Raw genomic sequence first — 10,527 nt, 5'->3', positions numbered from 1 at the left:
GCAAATTCAGGTTGTGTAGTTAAAGGTGCTTTGGCTTTCCTGTGCAACAAACCCCGCTCCCTGCAAAATAACCAGACTTTTTGGGGTGAGGAGAGCAACAGGAACATGCCTTGGAGAGAGAGAGAGAGAGAGGCGGGAGGCAGGTAGCAATTGCTTGTAAGGACCAAAGATGCGATCTGTCTTTGCAGCAGAGCTGTGCTTATCACCAGATGCAGTTTGACAATGTGTTCCCCCCCCCCCCGGTCTTGTGTAGGCATCCTACATTATATTGTTCTGCCCACCCAAACCTCCTTGAGCTGCAAGTGAGATTCTGGGGGTTCCAGGCACTCACTCAGGGGTTGTGTTTCCTTTGGGGAGCAAGCCCAGCAGAGCCTGGGGTGTCTTTTATGATATGTGGCTTATTTACACAAATATACAGCCTATACCTATATAGGGAAAGTGCAGAGCGTGTAAGAGAAAGTGTAAGAGCGTCCTGTTCCTCCTATGGCTGCAACCTCAGACGCCAAGAGACCCCAAACATCATGTCTGACTCTCTCTGCAGCATAAAACTGCCGGCCTCATGCTCTGCTCCCTCCTGTCCTCCCAGCTTGCAAAAGTGACCCTTCCCCCCTGTTCACTTGCCTCCTTACCCACTGCAGTCCTGTCCCTCCCTCCTGAAATTCTGGCCTTTTCTCTCTGCTATCTCTCTGCTCAAGGAGGGGCTAGAGCATGTGACTCTTAATCTCAGGTTTGTGGCAATGAGTCCCAGGCTGGGCAAGACTTCTGCATTGCAGGGGATGGAATTAGATGGCCCTTGTGGTCAATTCTATGATTCCATTGAAGTGTGGACAAAATAGACTCTTAAAACACTTAAGAAGTCAACCCAAGAGGCAGAGCAGAGCCATCCTGGCCAATAGCCATTGACAGGAAGGAAGTGGTGCAACATCCCTAGGCAAGCTCACTTCCCTCCCCTCTTTTTCTCCACAACTGTCCTCCTTACATCTTCCTCCAGATTCTCCCCTAAATCCACATCAGATCAGCTCTTCTTGAAAGAGGGTGCCCAGAATAGAATGTGGGCTTTCCAGACTCTTGTCTGTCCAACTTGGAGCCTTGTAAGTCTTGCATAAGGCAACCTGGATAATGTTGCACCTAAAACAGCAGCCCAGCATCCTAGTTTGACTCAGCCACGTTCCTTACCTCGTCCTCTTCCGTTTCAGCATCCTCTTTAGGGATAGATGCTGCAGTTTTACCTACCTTGAAATGCTGAGAAGCATCCAAGGGCCCAGCAGAGTCTGAAGGATGCTGTTGTGCCCGACAGGATTAAGTAAGCTCAGGTCTGTTCTCAGAGGAGTCCCAGGCAAGATGGGTCCCTCTTGGGAGTCATAATTGATGGCGTCCGTTTTTGGCTTCCAGTTGGGAATTGGCACAGCTCTATCACTCTTGGGTGGGAGATGATGGTCAGGTCATAGCCAAGTCATCCAAGCACTACAGATGAAGAAGACACACAAAATTCTACCTTATGCCCTCAGAGCCAAGTTATTCTCAAAGTGGGAATCTTCCTCATGTAGCCAAACCTGTTAGGAGTCATTCTGCAAAGAAAAGTGAAACTGGTCAACTGATTAAAAATTGGGTCAACTATATAGAAAGCCAATTATATAGAAAGGCAGTTTCCCTACAAAGTTACCCAACTGCAGAGTGACCATGGAGTCGAGTTCATGTCTGAAGCCCTCCAAATATGGTTGAAAAAACATGGTATTAGTCACCGTAAATCGTGTCCTTTTTCACCCAAAGAAAATTTGATTGCAGAACACAAGTTAAGGTCTTAACAAACAATGCTATATTCTATGTTATGTGATTCTGGTTTATCCAGGAAGTTTTGGGGGAAAGCAATTCTCTGTGCTAATTACATACAGAACAGATTATTTCATTCTCTCATAAATAATACCCCTAATTTTTTGCTTTATGGAAAAAAAATCTGTTTTGGACCATGTTAAAACTTTTGGTTGTTGGGCTTGGGTTCACATCCCAAAAGGACAGAGAAGGAAAGGAGATCCCAAGGCAAAGAGACTTAGATTTGTTGGTTATCAAAGCTGGTCAAAAGGTTACCATTTTGCACTAGGGCATGGCAGAGTTGTGATATCAAGACATGCAGAGTTTTGTGAGCAAGATGGTTGGGCTTGTTTACATGGAAATTCAGAAGTTGTTTTTTCTTCAGATAATACAGATAAATTTGTGAAATCTGAGGGAGAAAAGCCACAAATTCAAGAAAGTTCTGAAAGTGATAGTGATGAGGAATCAGGGGATGAGGGTCCCAGTACACAATCTCCTAAAACTAAACCAATTTCTCCTGAGCAAGATGAATTAGAAGGGGAAGATAGTCCAGAGGGGGAAAGTGTTCAAGTTAGAAGATCACAAAGAATCAATAAGGGGGTACCTCCAGAAAGGTTTACAATACAAGAAGTTAAAAGTGTTGATGTGAAGAAAGAACCTCGTGATTATGAGGAGGTTTTAAAGTTACCACACCAGGAAATAGTAATGTGGGAAAATGCAATGAGAGCAGAAATGAAATATTTGGCAGAACATAATGTGTTTACTGGGACGCGGGTGGCGCTGTGGGTAAAAGCCTCAGCGCCTAGGGCTTGCCAATCGAAAGGTCGGCAGTTTGAATCCCCGCGGCGGGGTGCGCTCCTGCTGCTCGCTCCCAGCGCCTGCCAACCTAGCAGTTCAAAAGCACCCCTGGGTGCAAGTAGATAAATAGGGACCGCTTACTAGCGGGAAGGTAAACGGCGTTTCCGTGTGTGGCTCTGGCTCACCAGAGCAGCGATGTCACGCTGGCCACGTGACCCGGAAGTGTCTCCGGACAGCGCTGGCCCCCGGCCTCTTGAGTGAGATGGGCGCACAACCCCAGAGTCTGTCAAGACTGGCCCGTACGGGCAGGGATACCTTTACCTTTACCTTTAATGTGTTTACTATTGAGCCATTGCCAGAAGGAAAAAAGGCAGTGAACTGTAGATGGGTGTATAAAATAAAACACTTGGCAGATGGTAGTGTTAAGCACAAAGCTAGGCTGCTAGCACGAGGTTTTACGCAAAGAAAAGGTGAAAGTTTTGATGAAACCTTTTCTCCTACTGCAAGGAGCAAAAGTGTACATTTATTTATTAAGAGTTTAAAGTAAGAGATTTGGGAGCAGTGAAAAATTATTTCAGTCTAGAAATTCAAAGGACAAACGATGGAAGTTTTTTGTTGAGTCAAAAAGATAAAATAATGGAATTACTTGAAAGAAGCAATATGCAAAATAGCAAGGGAGTAAAAAACCCAATGGAAATAGGTTTTTTCAAGAATGAAGGAGAATGCACAGAACCAGTAAATCCTTCAATAGTTGGAAGTTTATTACACATTTCATTGTGGAGCAGGCCAGATTTGGTTATGCTGTTGTAATACTGAGCAGACTAGTAAGCTGTCTCACAGAAAATGCCTGGAAGGGTTTAAAACGTATTTTCTGGTATTTAAAACATACGCTTGATTATTGTTTAAGATTACCATCTTCAGGGTCTACAAAATTGCAGTGTTATGTTGACAGCGATTGGGCCAACCTGCCTGATAGAAAATCAGTTTCTGGCATGGTGTTTCAATTTGGGGATTCCTTGATAGGTTGGAAGTCCAAAAAGCAAGGAATCGTGGCCACATCTTCAAAAGAGGCTGAATACTATGCTTTATCGGAGTTGTGTAATGAAATAAAATATTACATTCAAATCCTCAATGATTTAGCTATACAATGTGATTATTCAGTTCAAATATGGGAAGACAATCAAGCTGTAATAACTTTAGCTGGGTCTGAGCAGTTTAAAACTAAATCAAAACATTTGGAGATTAAGTATCAGAATGTAAGTGAAAATGTTAAATAAAACCTGATAATGCTGAAATACTGTGAGAGCGTGCAAAATCTGGCTGATATATTTACAAAAGCACTAACTTTTGGGAAACATGCACAATTAGTGACAGAATTAGGAATTGTTGTGCATGATGTCTAAATATGTTTTGTATATGTTTAAAGTATTGTTTCTGTTTCTGTTTGAATGAGAGGGGGTGTTAGAAGTCATTCTGCAAAGAAACAGAAAAGATGATTGTAACTTTAAGAGCTATTTCTGTGAGTTCTGGGAGTGTTTTTCTAGGCTGATTAGGTACAGCTGGTGATGACTGCAAAAGGAGGAGAAGTTGCAGTTTGAATTTGCCTGCAGAGAGAGAACACCCACATGCTTTGTGTTTGTTGTTTTTGTACAGCTGTAATAAAACTTTGTTTGAGTGTTTAACACCAGTCTTGTGGTCTCGTGGTTCTGTCTGCCACCAGAAGAAAAAACCCTTTTTACAGGTTATGGGCCCAGTCCTGAGTGGGCAGAGACAGAGCGTGGAAAAGGACCCAGAGACTGGAAGCGACTCAGCGTTTCTCAAGCAGCTAGCTGTGTGAAGGCGTCGGCAGGGAGTGTCTGTTTGAGACCAGGAGCCGAACAATTCTTCAAGCCATGTGTGAGTAAAGACTGAGTGGAAAGCTGAAAGCAACCACCTAATCACAACCGCCTAATTAAAATACTAAAGTCCCTGCCCTTGTTGACATCTGCCCTCACCCTGAATTCCGCCACCCACTCCTCATATTAACCATTGTCCTTATTTGGTCAATGCCTCCATGCCTTTTTCTGTTGACGTAAGCCATGCTCTAACCACCTGCTGTTCCAGTTACAAGTGTAAGTGAGTTCTATGTCTTTTGAAGCCAAGAGGACAGAGCCACATCCTTTTTTAAATATATATATAATTTTTATTTATTTTCCATTTAATGTTATACATTCACACCGTCATTATTCACTATACAGCCGTGGCTCTTTAGAGCCTATTGACTTCCTTCCCTCCTGCCTCATAGTTTTTGAAATTAACCTTTATATCATTGCAATTTATACATTTTCCAATTCTAATTAGACTTATTACAGAATGTCTCAAGATTTAAATAAATATAAAAAGGAAGAAAGTTTCTCATTACAAATCTTCTGACAACCCTACTAGTGGTGTTAAGTGCTTACAAGGATCTTTCAAATATCGTATAAATTTACTCCAATTCTTTTGGAATACTTGATCATGCTGGTTTTGGATTTTTCCTGTCAGCTTCGCCAGTTCTGCAAAGTCCATCATCTTCATCTGCCACTCTTCTTTCATCGGTACTTCTTGCTGTTTCCCTATTTGGTCCATCTCAAATCAGTTACCCATATGACCTAGAAGCACCTCTTGCCCAATACTTCCCTGGCCATCTTTCAGAAGAAGTGTGCTGGTGGCAGTGGCGGACGTTGGCCTTTCAAATTTCAGCATAGCCTTGTGTGATGCCAAAATTCTCTGCCCCCCATCTCCTGCCTTGCATTCTAATAGTTGTGGCACCCCCTTTTGGCTTGGCGCCCAGTGTGGGTGAACTGGTTGCTCTCTTCTAAATCTGCCTCCGCTGGTGGTGACTGACTGGGAAAGAGATCTTGGGGATGTGGCTGACAGAATCATAGAATCATAGAGCTGGAAGAGACCACAAGGGCCATCGAGTCCAACCCCCTGCCAAGCAGGAAACACCATCAGAGCACTCCTGACATATGGTTGTCAAGCCTCTGCTTAAAGACATCCAAAGAAGGAGACTCCACCACACTCCTTGGCAGCAAATTCCACTGTCGAACAGCTCTCACTGTCAGGAAGTTCTTCCTAATGTTTAGGTGGAATCTTCTTTCTTGTAGTTTGGAACCATTGCTCCGTGTCCACTTCTCTGGAGCAGCAGAAAACAACCTTTCTCCCTCCTCTATGTGACATCCTTTTATATATTTGAACATGGCTATCATATCACCCCTTAACCTCCTCTTCTCCAGGCTAAACATGCCCAGCTCCCTTAGCCGTTCCTCATAAGGCATCGTTTCCAGGCCTTTGACCATTTTGGTTGCCCTCCTCTGGACACGTTCCAGTTTGTCAGTGTCCTTCTTGAACTGTGGTGCCCAGAACTGGACACAGTACTCCAGGTGAGGTCTGACCAGAGCAGAATACAGTGGCACTATTACTTCCCTTGATCTAGATGCTATACTCCTATTGATGCAGCCCAGAATTGCATTGGCTTTTTTAGCTGCCGCGTCACACTGTTGGCTCATGTCAAGTTTGTGGTCAACCAAGACTCCTAGATCCTTTTCACATGTACTGCTCTCAAGCCAGGTGTCACCCATCTTGTATTTGTGCCTCTCATTTTTTTTTGCCCAAGTGCAATAGTTTACATTTCTCCCTATTAAAATTCATCTTGTTTGTTTTGGCCCAGTTCTCTAATCTGTCAAGGTCGTTTTGAAGTGTGATCCTGTCCTCTGGGGTGTTAGCCACCCCTCCCAGTTTGGTGTCATCTGCAAATTTGATCAGGATGCCCTTGAGTCCATCATCCAAGTCATTGATAAAGATGTTGAATAAGACCGGGCCCAAGACAGAACCCTGTGGCACCCCACTAGTCACTCTTCTCCAGGATGAAGAGGAACCATTGATGAGCACCCTTTGGGTTCGGTCAGTCAGCCAGTTACAAATCCACTGAGTGGTAGCATAGTCAAGTCCGCATTTTACCAGCTTCTTTACAAGAATATCATGGGGCACCTTGTCAAATGCCTTGCTGAAATCAAGGTAGGCTACATCCACTGCATTCCCTTCATCTACTAGGCTTGTAATTCTGTCAGAAAACGAGATCAGGTTAGTCTGACATGACAGCTCAGTGAATATGTGAATATGTTGGCTTGGCATGTGGCACATTTAACTCAGAGGCAAAAGCCAGAAATAATAGGATCTGGACAAGAGAGTGTTGCTGTGACCCCCCTCAGAGGCAACAACTTTGAAAGGCACTTTTGGGACAAAATTCAGATTCAGGTGACATAGTCAGAGCAAATCCAGTGGGGGCATCCAGGGAACAGTCTGAGCCACCTACGATGGATCAGTATTATCCTTATTATTTGGAAACACATTTCCTTCCCTTTTGAAAATAGTCTAAATAAAGAAGACAGTTTTTAATATTGGTAGTCCTTGCTTGGTGCTTTGAGATTTGTCAACCAAAGAGCCACTTAATTGTCCCAGATCCCAGCTGGGTTGGGAGATCCCTCAAGGTCTCTGAAATATGCAGCATAAATACCTCACCGAGAGGCCGAAGCCAACATTTGCTTAGGAGGGGGCATTGCTGCCTTGGTAAGCTGAATGTGCAACCATTCCTAAGGAGGTAGCATTTTGGGCTGTTGTGCCAAGTCAGTGTTCCCCAGAGGAAGGCATGTGGCAAGTTGTCCCCTTTGCAATGGTGCAGTGAGCTGGGGTTGTTTCTGACTGTGGAATCTTCCATGCAGTTCTGAGTATGGTGTTGCCACTGCAAAATGCTACCCAACGCAGCTAACAAGGCTTGCCTTGCTCCTTGCTCTGGGTTCCCTAACATTTCTTTGGAAAATGCCGACTGTAACGCCCTGAGAAAGGTAAGTGCTAAAGGAAGCAGAGGCTGTAATTCCTGACAGGAGGGGAAAGATTGGTGGCCTGGCTAGCAGGAGATAACTGTACCGTGTTGAAGATTTCCAGGAGAGGACAGAGAGGAGTGGAAGAACATTTGGACGCTGGTGGAGAAGAAAGCATGGTGTATACAGCATGCTTGGATAGATCAGTTGGCTAGAGTGTGGTGCTGATAATGACAAGGTTGCAGGTTCATTCCCCGTATAGCACAACTGCACATCCCTGCATTGCAGGCGCTTGGGCTCCTCAGGGCCCCTCCCAACTCTACAATTCTATGATCATTTAGATGAGCCTTTCTCAGCCTTGGGACTCTTCCAACTCTCCAATTCCTTGATTCTATGTAGCCACCCACCTGATTTGACAATTTTTACAATGCAGCTTACTGAACATACCAAAATATTCACTGAGAAGAGAAATACATTTAAATAAGCATTAATATATGCATATAAATACATAGTTTGAGATGGAGTTTTGAAAAATAAACAGATCTTTATTGTATTTATTACATTTATATCCCACCTTTATCTTCCAAGGATCTCGAAGCGGCTTCCATGGTTCTTCCCCCCTCCCCCCATTTCATCCTCACAACAACCCTGTGAGGTAGGTTAGGCGAAAAGATGGGGCTTGACCCAAGTGAGCTTCATGACTGAGTGGGGATTAACGTGGAAGTGAAATGGAATCATGGGTAAAAACATGTGAAAGTGACAAAGATGGACTGAGATACTCAGGTCTGCCAGTTCTAATCTGGAGATTTTCCTAGAGGAAGAGACTCCCAGGTGTCCTCCGAAAGAGCAGACTTGGGTGTCCAAAACACCTGAGGGCTGATCGCTTACCCCAAGGTGGAGAGATCCAAAACCAGTGACCTTACCACAACTGCTTCATTTATTCACTCAGATAGTTCTTCTTTCTGCTTCTAACAGCTACCCACTCTAGAGAGGTGACTCCACCCTTCCCATGTAACTGAGGTCTGGCAGACAGCCAAGTTTGGCCCTGGGTGTATAGAACTTTCCAGTATCAGAAAAAGAAGGGATAACAACCGTTACGAGATCCACTCACATAACGGGACCTCCACTTCCCCTCTTCATAGAATTGTAGAGTTGGAAGGGACACAAGGAAAGAGAGTCCACCACCTTCAGAGGGAGACAATTCCCCTGTTGAACAACTCTTAAATGCAGGAAATTCTTCCTCATATTTAGTTGGTATCTACTCTCTTGTAACTTGAATCCATTCATTTGGAGCAGGAGAAAACAAGTTTGCTCCATCTTCCATGTGACAGCTCTTTAGATATTTGAAGATGGCTTCTCTCCACACCCCCTAGAAACTGCTCCACAGGGTCCCCCAACCCTCTAGAGCAGTTTTTGAAGGTCCACAGAAGGATGCAGTCGAGAGGAGAGGGAAGTAACATTGCACAACAGGAAGTCTGTTGCACCAAAGGAACAGCAGCTTTGGACACAAGCCTATATCTTAATGCCTGGGATGTATAGATAACCTATCTGTAGAAACATTTTCTTAGACTCCCTAAAAATGCTATACTACAACTGTATAGGGTTCTGTTGCTAAGTATAACCATCTGAATGTTCATCCATCTTCATTTGTTTCCAGTCACATGGAATGATGGTTCCTCCCGTGGTGCATTGGTAAGATGCCGGCCTTCTACAATGCCTGTGTCAGCCCGTCCACCTTCTCCCTCACGGGCATCCCTCAGCTGGAAGCTGCCCATGTCTGGATCTCCATCCCTTTCTGCTCCATGTACATCATGGCCGTGGTGGGCAACTGCACCATCCTCTTCATCATCCGGGCCGAGCCCAACCTCCACGAGCCCATGTACCTCTTCCTCTCCATGTTGGCCATCATCGACTTGGTCCTCTCCTCTTCCACCATGCCCAAGCTGCTCAGCATCTTCTGGCTGGGCAACAAGGACATTGCCTTCCACTCTTGCCTCCTCCAGATGTTTGTCATCCACTCTTTTGCCACCATTGAATCTGGGATTTTCCTGGCGATGGCCTTTGACCGCTACGTGGCCATATGCACCCCGTTGAGGCACGGGACTATCCTGACCCACTCGGTGGTGGCCAAGATCGGGCTGGCCGCTGCTCTGCGGGGCTTCCTATACATCGCTCCACTGCCTCTTCTTGCCAATCGATACACCTACTACCACACCAACATCATTGCACACTCCTACTGTGAGCACATGGCTGTGGTGATGCTCTCCTGTGAGGACATCTCCATCAGCAACATCTATGGTGTAACAATTGGCTTCCTGGTACTCATAATTGATTCTACGTTCATTGGGTTGTCCTATGTCCTCATCTTCCGGGCGGTAATGAGCTTGTCTACCACGGAGGCCCGTCTTAAGACCTTCAGCACTTGCACCTCACACATCTGTGCCATCTTGATCTTCTACATCCCCATCGTTGTCTCCTCCCTGATACATCGGTTTGGGCACAATGTGGCTCCTGCAGCTCACATCCTCCTGGCCAACTTCTATCTCATCTTCCCTCCCGTCTTGAATCCCATTGTGTATGCCGTCCGGACAAAAGAGATCCGGAGGAAGCTGGCCAAGATGCTGTTGTGGTCCAGAGGTGGTCTTGAGTAAGCCTCACAGTTGCTCCTTATGTGAGGTTTATTCCCCTCTTTCTTTGGCTGAAACATGAATTGAATAGCATCAATCAGAAGGCCATGGGAATCACTCAATTAGCTCAATGCAGAGAGTCTTTTATCAAAATCACTTGCAGGTATAGATGGGCAAATTTGTTGACACTGGTTTCTCTCAGTTTCTCATCTTTGCAATGTAAAATTCAGCTCTCCACACTTCCACATCTGTTTGCAATTTTTTCTAAAGTCCACAAACACATTTAGGAAGCCATATAATGTTAACCAGCCAAAGGCATGGCTAATAAGAAATGTTTTTGCCTGTTGCCTAAAGATATGCAACGAAGGCACCAGGTGAGAACTTGCCCTGTTCTTGTGTTGCCACCCACCGGACGTCTCACAGAGGAGGCACATGAAGAAGAGCCTCATATG

The 10,527-nt window shown here is 45.0% G+C and overlaps 1 protein-coding gene across 1 annotated transcript; it reads left to right on the top strand.

Moving 5' to 3' along the window:
* Positions 1 to 9,145: 9,145 nt before the first annotated feature.
* LOC309340640 (olfactory receptor 52M1-like) lies at positions 9,146 to 10,099 on the top strand (the record flags this gene model as incomplete). The annotated part of the gene is made up of 1 exon (XM_081859522.1): positions 9,146 to 10,099. One exon carries the CDS (start codon positions 9,146 to 9,148, stop codon positions 10,097 to 10,099), a length of 954 nt encoding a protein of 317 aa, XP_081715648.1.
* Positions 10,100 to 10,527: the final 428 nt, after the last annotated feature.

This window comes from Podarcis erhardii (genome assembly GCF_964252035.2).
Source record: "Podarcis erhardii genome assembly, chromosome: 4".
Taxonomy (NCBI): domain Eukaryota; kingdom Metazoa; phylum Chordata; class Lepidosauria; order Squamata; family Lacertidae; genus Podarcis; species Podarcis erhardii.
This window is presented reverse-complemented; position numbering and strand designations above follow the sequence as displayed.